This window comes from Lutjanus erythropterus, chromosome 9 (assembly GCF_056507025.1).
Source record: "Lutjanus erythropterus isolate fLutEry1 chromosome 9, fLutEry1.hap2, whole genome shotgun sequence".
NCBI classification, from domain to species: domain Eukaryota; kingdom Metazoa; phylum Chordata; class Actinopteri; order Lutjaniformes; family Lutjanidae; genus Lutjanus; species Lutjanus erythropterus.
The window spans coordinates 20,120,760-20,136,331 of NC_139325.1; the positions used below are offsets into that span (position 1 = coordinate 20,120,760).

General features: G+C 36.5%; 1 protein-coding gene across 1 annotated transcript; it reads right to left on the reverse strand.

The window, feature by feature from the left end:
- Positions 1-718: 718 nt before the first annotated feature.
- Positions 719-14,525, reverse strand: zbtb32 (zinc finger and BTB domain containing 32). Its single transcript, XM_084726420.1, has 5 exons — positions 14,429-14,525; positions 8,081-9,112; positions 6,967-7,076; positions 3,550-3,717; positions 719-1,336 (listed from the first exon to the last, which is right to left on the reverse strand). The coding sequence occupies exons 2-5, from the start codon at positions 9,079-9,081 to the stop codon at positions 1,107-1,109; spliced, it is 1,509 nt and encodes a 502-aa protein (XP_084582546.1). The 5' UTR covers positions 9,082-9,112; positions 14,429-14,525; the 3' UTR covers positions 719-1,106.
- Positions 14,526-15,572: the final 1,047 nt, after the last annotated feature.

Consider the following 15,572-nt stretch of genomic DNA (forward strand, 5'->3'; position numbering starts at 1 on the left):
GTAACTGTACAGAAGAAAACAAAGATTATTACAGTGGTCGCCCTCATGAGGGCGCTATAAACCTTGGTCAAACTTACAAAGTTTACATAAGCAGTCTAATTATTATGAAAGTAAGAGGGAAGATGCCTGCGTCATTTGATGAGGATGAGCTGTTGATGTGGCTTTAATGCGCGTATGTGCCCTTATGTGAACACTTTTTGACATGTTATTGGAGATTAGTGATGTATAGTTGTGAATGTGGATACAGGGCAGTTTGTATAGAAACTATTGCAACATAAAGCCATAGTTTGTGCCTCTCATGTATGATTATAACTTCAAAACAGATGTAATGACATACACTGTAAATATTATCCAGGCATTTAGTGGAATCAACTACTAATCTTTTCTCACTAACTTAATGTAAATATACAAGTTTTATTTATTCAAGTTAAATCAACTTAAAATTTCTAGTATTTATTTTCAGAACTCTTCAGAACAGGTAAACACGAGTTCTTCTAAATGAGATCTTTTGACTTGAAATGATAAGTTGAATCAATGTACCATACAGAGTTCAATCAACTTCAATTTAAAAGAAAATGATCAACATATTAGCAGACTTCCCAGCATGCATTGTTTGAGGGTTAAAACTCTGCTGAGATACTTCTTTTTTCTAGTTTGAAGAACACATGGCTGCAAGTCATGTTTGCTAGTTTTCAGAATAATTAATGCAAACCATGATGAAGGTTAGTATTGAATTAGTTAATTTAAAGTTAATGAAGTATAATAAATGATAGTGTTGCAAAGAGTTGTTTGTTCAACTTAATATATTAAGATTATTGAACATGTTATCTCAAGTGCAACTGAATTAATATTTAATTAATTTTATCGACATGTTAGAATATGTATTTACAAAAACATATTTAAATTAATTTGATTAGAAAATGTTTTCTTTTTTTGAATCAGTACAAATTATCACAACTTTTCAAATTCAGTCAACTCAAAATTTGAAGGTAGCCCAAAGACCAACTTTTTTAAGTTTACAGTATACACAAAAGGCACAAACTAAAGCTACACCTGTGAGAACTTTGTGCAGGCAGACGTGTCTGTCTTTGTGAGGACTTCATGGCTCAGATGTGTGAGGTGTACAGGTAGGTGCTGTTGATGCTCCAGTCAGGAGGGAAGTCCTGCACTGCGTGGCTCTTGATGTGCCTCTGCATGATGACCAGGCTGCTGCAGAACTCCGAGCACACCGTGCACCGGTAGGGTGCGGCCCCGCCGTGAGTCCGCAGGTGCTTGATCATAGCCGAGTAGTCCCGTGAGCGCTGACCACAGAGGCGACATTCAAAAGGTTTCTCTCCTTCATGTAGACAAAAGTGAGATGAGAGAACAGGAAGGAAGACAATGGAGGTGGGAAAGAGGTGTGGTGACTTGAGAGAGGGTCTCAAACATTTAAGCATCAAATGTTGATCCATTGCCAGCATTCTACCATTTTTTAATTTTCTATATATTGTTATTTTAAATGCACACAATGTAACTTCTGCTGCTATGGACTTTCTCTTACATTAAAACAGTCACAAAAGACGAAGTCTGATGAAGTTGCATAGTGGCATGGGATCATGGGAGTTGTTTTCTACACTGTTAAGCAACCACCATTGCCAATGAAAATCTTTCTGACGTGACTCAGGCAGAAATCCTGCTCATGGACGAGTTCATATTAAAGTTTTATTCGTGTTTTGTTTAGTCACATTTACTGACTTCTTTCCTCACTTTCTGACATATCCAACGTTTATTGTGTTTTCCCAGAAATTTAAGCAACTAATAAATTATGGATTTCTCTGCATTTGAACATTGTTGGAAACATCTGGGATGTTCTAAGTCAACAACTCCGTCAGTTGTTTCCCCTATAAAACTAAATCAGTCACTAAAAAAAGCATTCAGATCTTCATTGAAATAGTTGCATGTATGTCCCATTAAGTGAAGTCTCCTCGTTGATTGTATGTTGATGAGACAAAAAACAAAATAAAAAATAAACAGATATCAGTAGGCCCGACATTCTGAACAAAAATGTCAAGTAAAACTAAAACCTAACAGCCAATCCTACCGCTTTTGAAACTCTGTGTGTGTGAGAGAGAGAGTCTGGAAAAAAGTTGTATAAGATACAATATATGTAAAGATAACATCTTTTGGTTTTAGGACAAATTTATATTGAAGTTAAGTCTCTTCCTAAAATCTTATTTTAGGATGAGATTTCATATTAAATGCTACATTTTATCTGAAAAAGAAGAAAAGTAATTTTGTTATAATTTAGTGTCTGAAGTGATTTAAAAGTTTACTGAATTTGAAAAGACATGTTGAGGGAATTTTATGATAATTCAAAACAAATACACCTATCCTGTCAAATAAACTTGATATTAGCCTAATTCAGTTGTACTTGAGAAAACATGTTCACAGTGTTTTCACTATTGTGAAAATAAGCAACCATGACTCATCTTAAAGTGCTTTCATATATATGTTTCCTTCTAACTATATCTCTGACAGTCCATGCTGGGAAGTCTGGTGATGCTTATGATGTTTCTTTAGAAACTGAGTTTAATGAGCTCTAAAAGTAATTACAAGAAATTAAAATTTTATTACATTTTCATAAATGCAACTTTAAATACATATATATATTTACATTATGTTAATGTGAAATAAACTAAATAAACTAAATCCATGTAAGATTTTTACAGTGAACTTACACTCCAGAATTGAATTTGCACATAAAATTGCTTGAAAAGCAGAAGTTTTTCTTGATCTTTCTGTTGTCAAGCCGTCATTGCAAGGTTATGCAATTGTAAGAGCGAGCTTTAAACCACTTTACCCTGCAGAAATAATGTAGCTTTTAAAGTGGTTCAAGCAGACATGTTTACCATCAATGTGTTTTCTATCTCAGTCTGCAAGTTTCAGGTTTCTGTAAGGTGAGTTTCATAGTATTAAAATGAGTGGAAACCATCACCTGCCTGGAATATGGTCAAAAATCGGAAACACAACAGTTTGCTTTGGAAGATGTTCAGCAGAAATGTAGCACAAAGTAAATGGTAACGGAATTTGTAGCTATAAAAAGAAAAAGGAAGAGCCAATGAAAACAAAATAAGTCATAAATTGTCTCTTTTGCTAACGATGCTAACACCTGGCTTCAGAGACACGGCCAGCACCTCAGACCAATCCTGCTGTTGCTGCTTTTCAGTAGTTTAATGCAATTGACTTTTGGTCAAAGTACGCAAATTCTCTTGTACGTGTATGGCTCTTTTTACCTGACAGCCCAGTTTAACTTCACTTTGTAACTGGATTGTGGACAAAAAGAAAGATATTGAATATTGAAATTCGCTTCAGGGACGTCCCTGCCCTGAAATCTACATCTGTGAACATATGTAATGTCTAACCAGTGAGTACTTGGCCGCTGCACAAATCTTAAAACCAAAGTTTATCCAATCAAAAAAAAAAAAAAAAAAGTTATCTCCGACAAACCAGTGCGAGTAAATAGAGTCATGAACCACTTTTGTCTTGCACTGGTAGTTAAGTCTTGCTTACCGGTGTGAACTCGATGGTGTGTGTCCAGCTGATGTTTCAGACTGAACTTCTTGGGACAGTGTCTGCACTGGTAGGGTTTTTCCCCTCTGTGTTCTTGTCGATGGGATTGTGGTTCTTGCTGCGCAACGTCTCCTCTTCCACAGAACCGACACCCTGTACAGGCCTCACCTGTGCAAGCAGCAAGATGGGAAAAAAGACTTGAGGTGTGAACTTGTGGTTGTCAGAGTGGCCTTACTGTTCAGAAAAACATCATATTTTAAAGGTACCGTGGCTCAATTCTTGCAACAGCCAACAGAGTAAGATATGGAGTCCTTACATGTTCAGTCATGTTTAGCATTATTAAAGTCAAAACTCAAAGCGTTTACTGTCATATGCACAGTTCAAAATGAGTTTTCCTTTACATCCCACTCTGAATGCCATTAAACAAGGAAACAAGGGAATAAAAAGTAAGGAAAATATAAAAAATACAAGAAAAACTAATTAGGATATCAAGAGAGATAAAAGGAAAAGAAAATAAAGTTACCAAGAAACACTACGTACAATTACAACACACGGAAATCTGTGCAAAATGTATAAGCAGCATGAATGTATTGTCTGAGTGTGCAGCGTGGACCGTGTGTGTGTGTGTAGAAACTGAAGCCTCCTCTATGGTGAGATGGGTTAGGGTGGGGGCAGACGCAGCAGATAAGATCTGTTGATCAGTTTGATGGTGTGATAAGAGATGCTCTCTCTCTCAGCCTGTTGCCACTAAATGAGTTTATTAAAAGTGCGCTTGCTGTTTTCTGCCGTACACTTCTTTAACTCTTATTATATGTATATTATGTGTTATTGCCATACTTTAGTTCTAGACAGGGCAATGCAATCTACCGCAATCATCAATTACTTGAAATAAATTTGAATAAGTTCATTTTAGAGCTGCTGGGATTAGTTGATTAGTTGATTATTCTGTTAGTTCGTTGGCACAAAATTAAGATAAGATAAAGATACCACTTTACAATAAGACTACGCTTATAAATGATTTATAAATGGTTTATAATTAGATTATTAATTAGGTTGTAAGCACTTTATATTAACAGGCTCACTGGACAGAAAGGCCAATAGTGACTTATTGCTTGCCGAATAGTGAGGCTAAATTTTTCTGTACTGTTGAGCCTCAGATCTCTTTGCTTATTTTCCATGTCTTCTCCTTCAAATTAACATACCAGATTCATACGCTAAGACTTCAGCAATTCTGTTTACCTGGACTTTTTCTGTATGTGCCACTTTACATACTGAGGCACCCTTTTGCTAGTTAGAAATGTTTGTAACACATTAGTAAATGGAAATGGGCTGTATACTTTACAATGAGACTATCCTTCCAGGCATTATATGTTGTTTAGGATTTTTTATTAATGATTTGTAGAGTACATAGGTATGTACAACCTAATTAATAGCCCATTAATACATTAATTAATAACTAATTTGCAAACCATTTATGAATTATTCATAAGGAGAGTCTTTTTCTTATTATTTCTTCAGTTTTTATATCATTCTAAATTGAATATCTTTGAGTTTTGACAATTGTCACTTTGGGCTCTACATTTTTTACTGTTTAGTTTCACTGTTCTATACACCATATTATTAATCGATTAACTGGGAAAATAATCTGCAGATTACTCGATAATGAAACTGTGGCAGTCACCCCCAAAATTAAAAAAAACCTATTTGACTGCCTAGGCATTTGTCAAAAGAATAAATTATCTGAAATGTTTGTTTCACCAGTTTTAGAATAGGGCTGGACAAACTATTAATACTATATTGATATCGTGACATGATACTAGATATGGTTTTAGATTGCTGAAAAGTAATTTTGTGAACTTCCCAGACTGTTCTGTGCTATTATTTGTTTTTACCCATGTTGTCATTATATCCATATTACTGATGATTATTTATCAAAAATCAATTATTTTATATTTTAATTATTTATCAATAAATGTCGATATTGAAGTATTTGTTAAAAAAAACAGTGTGATATTTGAGTTTCTCCATATTGCCCAGCTCAACTTTAGAATATTACTGACTATCAGTCACATATACATTATTTTTATTACCTGTTAGAGGCACAAGTGTATTTCTGGTCAGCATCCTGTTGCAAGACAATAAATTCAGTTTGTACAAGCAGCTAACTTTCCTGTCACTCTGCATACGTGTCTCATCTGCAGCTTCATATGTTAGTGTTTCTTTAAAAAATACAAAGGTGTGATTTTGAGGTTAATGTAGCAGCTCAGCCTGAAGCCTTTCAGGACCTTATATTTCTTTTTAGGGTTTCTCAAGTGAAAACTTGGGCCTTATAGTATAGACAGGATGCTGAAATGTGAGGTGCCAAGTGAGGGGGGGACTGTAGTAGGGGAAATCAAGACTAAGAGAAGAAACCACAACAATTGAACACTCACCACTCTAAACACAAAGTACGAGACCTGTTCTCATTAGCATGTTTCCTGTCCAATATTTCTCTTCACCACTTACCCAAAAGACTTACTGGGTGCCTTACTGGGTAAAATAATTTTCACTCTTAACGTATAGTAATATAAATTCAGTGGAAAGCAAATCCTAATGGTGATGAAACATCACACTGACCGCAGGTGCATAAATGCTATATTACTTTTTATGTGCTGTTACACGTTTTATGCAATTATATCTATTTGAGAGATTTTAAATAAGTTCTTAAGGACTATTATTATGTAATTATAGTACACTGACAAGGTATTACACTTCTTTCATATCTTAATCTCTTGAAACATGAACATAATGTTCCACTGAGCAGAGATATTCAACATCAGATAAACCATGTTTATCTGCGTGATTGTACAAGGCAAACTATCTTACTCTCACTCACACACACAGACATACAGACATACACACAGACTGTTGGTTTACCTCATGTATGTCACAGTGACTTGCAATCCTATTATATAATCTATTCAAATAAATCGATATGCATGACTTCTTTTTTGGCATAGGACAAAAACCACTGTTGCAAGTACAAGTACATACTGTACTGCATGTAACGAGCTGTATCTGGTAACCACACTACTGCTCCTGCTGCACCATGCTCTCAAAACCACAAGTCTCTTTATCACTTTCCATTGCGTAGCTATGTAGCTGGAGTCTAGCAAGGTTAGGGGTCACAAGAAGAACTGTCTTTACTATCATGTTAAATTGATCAGTCCTACACAGGCTATCCACCGCTACAGCCTTGATCTTACTGTAATAATGTTTTCAATGTGTTGTGATCCTGTTTTATCTTATTTTTATTTTCTATTTAACCCATTTGATTCTATTGAAATGTCCTCTGTTTTTTTTAATATTGTCTTATATGCATTTTATCCTTAACATAAAGTTCTTTTATACAAATAATATTGCCTTGCCTTGCCTTACCTGATGGTGTGGTGACTGACTCTCGCAGCACTGGATCACTAAGGAGGCTTGTAGTGCAGTGTTGGCAGTCTTTAACACTCTCTTTGCTGTCTTTGGGTACATCATGGTAACTGTGGAAAATACATTTTCTGTTGCAACAGTTGCAGAAGATGACACTAACTGTACCTTTATCAATAATAAAAAAGACTGGGTTTTTTTGTGCTCCATAGAGATACTTCAATGGAAAAATGCAGAGCAAGTTAAAATCTCACATGAAAAATATTTTACAACATTATGTCTTATCACAGATTTCATCTTAAACACCCTTTCCTTCCTCTCTGTCCCCAACCACGAGGTATTTATAGTGCTCATTCTTGGTAAAAGTTCATTTAACTTTCATTTAATGTGAGAGTAGAAGGAACCGGATAATGAAGCGACACTGAAGAATAGCTATTTTTTTTCCACAAACACACATAAAATGTTTTGAACAATTTTCTTGTGGTGTAGACGAGGCCAGTCTAAACACTGAAACTGTGTTTCAGTGGGTGGAAAGTATTGAATTCTGCAAAGGAGGGGAGAAATTTAGGGGGCTCCCCTTTACACACTGTTTGGTTACACTGTGTGGAACACTGTACAATATGCATAGATTAGAAAAAAAAGGATGTAAATCACTCAAAAACAAAGTGAAGTGGGTCAAGAACAGTGTTCAAGCTCATTCAGAATTAGAACAAAGTATGATTTGTTTCAATCCAATAAAAACACTTAAAATTATATTTAGATTATAATAAATCTAAATATAATTTTAAGTTGTTTTTTTTTATTAACTTGCAACTGTTTCTACTCCTTTGTGGTGTGGTTGGTCTGAAAATTAGGGCTTTGTCAAAAAACAAGAGTTGACTGACTAGGACTGGCAGGGAAGGGTTAACAGGTGAAACTGCTCTAGCTGGAAAGTGCAGGAGGCTCAATCACACAGACATCTAACCAAGCAGCAGTGAGTCAGGTAGTTGTCGCTGTCGCAAGGGAACAACTGAGCAAATTAGGGGATTCTAAATGAGTCTGTGAGCGGAAAAATAGGGAGACAATGACTGAAAATAAAAACAGAATTTTCCAAGATCAAGTCTGAATGCTGACTTACCTAGGCTCGCCGGTTTGAATGGTCCCAGCGAGGGCTCTCTGGCTGGGTTTTTTCCTTTTTAACAGGCCTTGCTTGATTATGTTCCCCATCCCTGTGGATCCAGCATACATGCTTTGTGTGTAACGTGGATGGAACCCTGAGTAGCCCATTACAGAGCTTTGAAAATGGGAGCTGAGTAGGGGGAATACAGGTGGACTGGTGAGGGAGAATGGGTATGCTACAGAGGACTGGTTTTGGGGCTGGAGGGGGTGAGATGCAACTAAGTTTGAATAGTTTGCAATCTGCCTCAGGGTGTTCATAGAGTTCCACATGTTTGCAGAGAAAGTCCAGGGAGAAGAGAAAGAGGAGTTGCCGCCAGCAGGTCTGGTGATAACACTTTCTCTGTTGAAGGGTGTTGGTGATACAGGGTGCAATCTGGACTTCTTTCTAGGGGATGGTGGACTGTTTCGGTTCTTATCTGGATCAGAGGGCAAAATGTTTTCCACGACAGTGCTGTTGCACACCTCATCTACTGGGGGAGATGTCTCTCTGAGTTTCTCTTCTTGATCTGGACTTCCTTTTTGCTCTTCTGCACTTTCTTTCTCTTCTTTGACATGTGTGATTTCTGATCTCTTGGCCACCTCTCTGGCTCTGTAGTGGAGATTGTCCAGCTGCTTCTGACACTGGTCCTCCAGGGGCTGCATCTCCAAATGCTGAGCGGCTCTCAGCAGCAGGTACAAGTCATCTGTAGACACCTCCATCGTCTGCGTATAGGTGAAGTCCAGAACTTGCTGGAAGGTGCGGGGTGAGAGATACTCCAGCGTGCAGTGGACTGGACTGTCTCTGTCTCCTAGAGCTAGCAGCTGGGCTAGTCTTCTGCTAGCACAGGCCAGTACTAGCCGATGAGCCCTGAAAGTTTGACTCTTTACCAAGATTATGGCATCGCAGAGTGACCCTGAGCGACGTAAGGCATCAGCCTGCTGCAGGAAGTGGAAGTATTGGGTGTTGTTGATTCGAATCATTTCTGAAGTTTGTAGAACTATAATCAGAAACCTGAGAAGAGAAAGTCAAAGGAACAAAACATAAATAAAAATCAAACAGAGAACCATAAAAATAGGCCCACACTGTGTTAATAGTTCCATCTATTTGTGAGATTGCTCTCTGATATGTGACATTTCTAGAAATGTTAAATTATGAGTAGGAAAATCATTTTGCGCACCAACAGCAGGGATTGGCTTGTGATTAACTGATAACATGTCTCTGTGGTTTATACAGTTTTTTTTTTTCCATCCTTTCCAGACAGCATTACTTGTAGTGAGAGCTGAGGGGGCAGAATGTACCCAAGATGATTTCATCATTTGTTTATATTGTGGCAACTTGATTTTGCAGAGCAGTTGGTAACACTTTATAATAACCATCATTAATAAACGGTAAATTAAACTTTAGTTGATAGCATTTTCCTGTCAACAAACATTCCGCTTATATATACTTCATAAACCATTACACAAGGGGCAGTTCACCCCCAAAATCAAAAATACATATTTTTCTCCCTGCCTGTAGAGCTATTTATTCAACTAGATGTTTTTGGTGTAAGTTGCAGAGTTGGTATATTGGCAGTAGAGATCTCTGCCTTCTCCAATATAATGGGACTAAATGGCCCTCAGAATAAATAGATTAATTAATTAATTAATTAATTAATTAATTAAAAAAAAAGAGAAAAATTGAAAACCAGTGACTCATCCAGTCATGAATTGGTGATAATTAATAGATTTTATTGTGAGCAGTTTACATATAAGAATTTCTTTCTTTATAATGAAAGTAGTTCTGGTGGAAATAAAGTAGTTCCTACATGAAAGTATTCACTACAAGGTCTGTGGATTATCTTGTAAACTGGACACTAGTTTTGATTTTTTAAAATGTATTTTTGGCTCTTTGAGCACCACAGGTTGAGTGCCCTTTAGTCCATTTAGTACGTAAGAGAAAAGGCCGACGTCTCTACTGCCAGTGACTCTGCTACGCACACCAAAAAAAAATTTTAGATGGATAAATAGCGCTATTTTTGATTTTGGGGTGAACTATCCCTTCAAGCAATTGTAAAGTTTTATAAACATCAGTTGTGACTAACGGGAGTCTAAATAATGTTCATAGACAACACATTCTCAGGCCCAATGTGTCGAGTACAACAGCTTGATCAATGGTATCCAGGTACCCCTATAGCATAATTTTTCCATGTCCAGGGCTCTGCGGTGAAGTAAGCAGTGATAAATATGCAACATCTGTGTAGGCTTTCAATATATATGCACAAAGTATGTTACTTGTATCTCTTGCATCAGTTCACATATGTTACGTTACATTACATTATGTTACATCACATTACATAATGCAATGCAACACAACATTTTATAATCATCAGTTGCAGCTTTATGGCACCATCTATAATGTTTATAGATATAAGTTTACAAACTAATTATTAAACATTTACAAAGTAAAAATGAAAGGTTTACAATGGTTTATTGATAATTATCAACAAATACTTAAAGAAGCAATATGTAGCATCCAAACAATGAGTATTGTGGTCCAAATAGCAAGGTGGGGTCATAGATGATATATTAAAGGTGCAGTTCACTCTCAAATCAAAACATGTTTTTTTCCCCCTGGCCTGTAGTGTTATTTATCCTTCTAGATTATTTTGGTGTCAGTTGTAGAGTTTTGAAGATATCGGCCGCAGTGATGTCTGCTTTCTCTAGAGTAATGGATTGACCATCGGCTTGTGGCGCTCAACACACCAAAAAAATGCATGTGAAAAATTCAGATCCTGTTTCTCTTTCCAAAAATCCTGACCCACTTACTAAAGATAATCAACAGATTTTGTTGTTATCAGTTCCATGCAGGAATTATTCTTTAGTTCCGGTAGATTCTACTGCAGAAAGAAAGTAGCTAAGTGCGTTATAGCCCTATTATACTCGAGAGAAGGCAAACATATCTAGGGCTGATGTAGTGATACCAAAACTCTGCAACTCACACCTAAAAAATTTAGATTGATAAATAGCACTACAGGCCAGAGAAAATATATATTTTTGATTTTGCGGTGAACAGTCACCGTCCATGGTTTTAGCAAACTGTTTCCCCTGACTGGAGGAACATCAGGCAGGTCTCAGGACGCTGCAGGAGTGCAACATTGTAAACTGACAATAATAAACAATGATGAGTCCCACACTGTATATTGATCAGCTGTTTATAACTGTCATTTGTTTGTCAGTGTAAAGCTAAGCTTGTTATCCTGAAAAAAAAAGCCCATTTGTCCGTACACACTCAGGAATTAAGTGACTGCCTGACAGCCTCCATTAACATATTGCTCAATTTCTCTTTAATTTCTCAATTTATCCATTATAAACATTTATTCATTCTAAAAGATTATTATGTTTTCTTACAACTCATGTACAGACACTAACTCACTCAGCATTTTAATTTGAGCTCTAATGAACATGAAAAATTTCAAAGAAGCACAGCACAGCTGTAACATTATCATCAGACAAGCTAATATTTCACCCAAGCATGTTTTCATGATCTCTGATGACATATCATGGTCATTTTATCATTTAGTGCAGTAAATATATTACACATTTCTCCTTTAATATGATTTGTTAAGAATAAAATTCCTATTAAGTAAAGCTGTAAATGGTCCATTTATTAATTATGGTTATCATAAAGTGTTACTTAACAGTTTATGAAATGTCTTTGGATTTTCATTTTAACCGGCACAAGTATTTAAATCTTCACAAGTAGGATTTACACACTTTCTTTTTTATTAGGCTCTCAAATGTGCAGAAATCTCTCCTCCCCAGTCATAACTGTGTCTGATATCATGTCTGAACGTCTGGTTGATGTGTGGAAATGTACTCTTTTTTGTGAAAGCTTTGATATTCGTCGCTCGCATACACACTCTAAAGCCACAAAGCCCTACCAGTTTATGAAACCATGACTAATGACTGTACACAGGAGTAAACATGAGTAAAGTTTGAACATCAACAACAATAAGACTGTATTTGGATATGATAAACATCAAAAGCTACAGTGTGCAGGGGTGGAATATGTAAATACGTAAGTATGTTACAGAAATATTGGAATTTCACTTCTAAAATTGAGAATACATGGATGAAAACGCTGTGGCTGTGTGCCGAAACTACCGGATGCCTGAGAAGTTGTCATCTTCACACAGTCTGAAGTCTATAATGAACTTTTATGATCATACAGTGTGCGGTCGCTTTCTGCAACAGAGGTCACAAGTACTGTGAGCTATTACAGAAGTTGTTTTTTTTTTTTCACAATCGCAACCCCATTCGATCCTCTGATGGTGACTGTAAATGGAAAGTAGATGTGAAACGAAATGACATTTAGATGTCTCGTTACTGGAATTTGTTTTAAATGTGCATGCATAATTGCATGCTCTCTCACTCTGTGTTGTTAATCAAATTGATTAACTTAAATTAATGGAAAGTGTTAAGCAATAATTTATTTTTTAATTAATTTTTTATCAGTAATTTAAACAGCAGCTCATAGCGCTCAGAGTGAAGGTCGCAGTCGAGCAGCTCAGCATTAGATGTAGAAAGTCACTTAGATTTACTAAATTTGACAAGAGACAGCAAGTTTAGGATTTCAGTTCTATTTTTCAGTATTTATTTATTAAGTCTGTACAGTCATAATGGTTGTCGTATTATGTTGAGAGCACATATGAAAATTATCATGCAAATCAAGCATGCATCAGTTCAGTGAGGCCTGTCGTCTGCGTACATGAGTGTAAAGCAGTCGACTGTTTTTGTCACGATGACATTTACGGCACTCAAAGGCTGTGTGCTGCAAAATTAGAAATCAAAATTATTATATTGTTCCTGTATAATATATCATACAACTCAGGTAAGTGTCACAAATTTATTGAGTAAATAATTTTTTTATATTCAATTAAAATGACTTCTGTGTAATATACAATTGTGCCTCTTTTTACGATATTATTATTATTATTATTATTATTATTATTATTATTATCATTATTATTACATGTGTAATTGTGTCAGAATTTATTTAGATTCATGTGGATTTATAGCAACTCTAGTTAACAACGGTGTTAATTTAGGCGCATGAAGATTTTGCAGAAACACGAAAAGCACTATTTTGTTGTTGTGTCATATGTAAGATTGTAAAAAAAAATAAAAATATGATTCCTATTATTCTGTCTTTGTGGCAATCATTGTTTTATCCATAAAATGACTGTTGTATTGCATTTGTGTCAAAAGTATTTAAGTATGGGTAGTTTTTCAATACAACGTGTTTAAAAAATAACACAATGCTAACATTTCATGATACTGAAAATACCAAAACTATTTAAAAAACAGTGTTAATGTCTTCATTCACGACCTATGTTCTGTTTAGTCTTTACTATCCTGACTGAAATTTGTCCTGCAGCAGCAAAATCAGACAATGTTCAGTGACTTTTTCTGTGCACCGTGTTCTTAATTTACATCACGTTACGTTTTTCTTTTTGCCGTGGTATCAAAAGGGGTATCGCGTATTGTTTTTATTTTCATTAAATTTTCAGTCCTGGTATTGTGGTATTAAACTCCAGTCATGTTCTCTTTTCATTTACAGAGGCAGTTAAGAAATGTTTGTTGTCTTTCAGTGGTGGATGGGGCACCATTCCATTAAGTTTAGTTCAAACTGTCTGATAGATTGTATTCTCAAATATTGCTGCTCACACTGATGTGATGCCTCTGGTGTGTACGCTGTTTAACTTTCAGTTATGCGTTGAAGTAATGCAGAGTGGTACTCTCATAAGGCTACTGGCCTATAATTCAATTCTTCCATTGTATTGTATTCTGTTTCATTATGTTTGAAGTCCTTGCCAACTTTATCTAAACCTTTTACATCTTTAGAATACATTTGATTTTGTAATAAACTTGCTTGTGCAATAATCAAATTCCCCCTGTTGCTGCTCAAATCCACAATGCACTATTGCAGAGTTGTGACATAGTTAGCAGATCTTTGAGTTCCTTGCAGTCACAGTGCTATCTCAATGCTCACACGGGGGGAAAACCATGCATGCATATGACAGATTTACACATCCTTTGACAGGACATGAACTTAAGTGAGCCTCCCCGCAGCTAAAATACAAAAGGACTGGAGTCACAAGAGAGACGCTTGAACTTAAAGTCTCCATGGGCAACTGAAAGATCTACAGCGGCACGCTAGGTTTACAGGAGATCACAGAAAAAACAGCTAAAAAGACCAAAGATGAGCAATGGCGAAGTGTATCTGCTTGTGGTTTGAAGAGTCGCAAACTTAAGAAGCAGCAAGCTGTGTGAATGAGAAACTTACCCAGTGTTTAGTGAATATTCTGTCTGGAGAATGATGAGCTACCTCGCATCATGACTGTGAAGTGACTTGTAATGTGACATGTCTGTCTGGGTATAGGTTTTGCTGAGGGACAGGGTGGTTTCCTCTTTTGTCTTTGCAGTCCCTCCTCTTCAGCTTATCTCTCATTGGTTCATTGATTATGGTTTTAAATGGTTTGTTTTGTACAATAAACAAAGTTCAGTTTTTAAATCATTTTGTTTAGTTGATTTCACTTAAAGCATTTCTCAATTTCTCCAGTTGCTGTAAAGTATGGACAAGTATTGATACTGCTTGCAAATCAACAGGACACAGGAGTATGGCAGAAGAAATTCATTTTTTGAAACCGAGAAAGGTTTAATCTGACCAAATGACTACACTATGTGTGCATATGTGTGTGGGTGTGTGTGTGTGCGTGGGTGTGTGAGAGATTGAGAAAGAAGGGAGAGAAATGGGGACAGTGGTTAGAGGGATATATGCGTGCCCTACTGATGCTGTATACCTGTACATGCTGTACATGATTTCCTCCCCTCCAGCCTCACTTGCTGGTCACTACATTAATAGGCTGTGCTGTGCTGAGACAAAAACCACTTCAAAGACCCTGATGTGTGACAGGAAGCATACAGACAAAGGGCCAGTGGTACCGATATGCAGGGCTGGGCTTCACTGAAACCTGCTCCCTTGAAATAGAAAGATATGCTTCACCCTTTCGATGTGTCAGAACTCTGTGTGAAAAACAGGTAAAAATAGGCCAACTGCAGAGACACGGTCAGTTTAGCCAACCTCTGCGGTTGAGTACATTATGACTACCTTGTATGCCTTTAAAGCTTCATTTGGCTGTTAGATTATTAATTATCAAGCGGCGAAAACTACATTTGAGATGCGTGTGCATTGCTAAGCCTGCTGCTGGACAGTGGATCACCGCAGACCGGCGTGCTACAACAGTGTCACATAAATTCATCAGCCGACAGGACAAGAGCCCTCTGTTCAAGTCAAGTCTCTAGCACTGCCATCAGGAAATGAATTGTGCCTCTGAGGCAGTGAACAGTTGGTTCAGTGGTGGAAAACTGTCTCTACTATGTTTGAATAAAAAAAAAAAAGAGTTGTTCCAAATATGAAATTCTCAAAA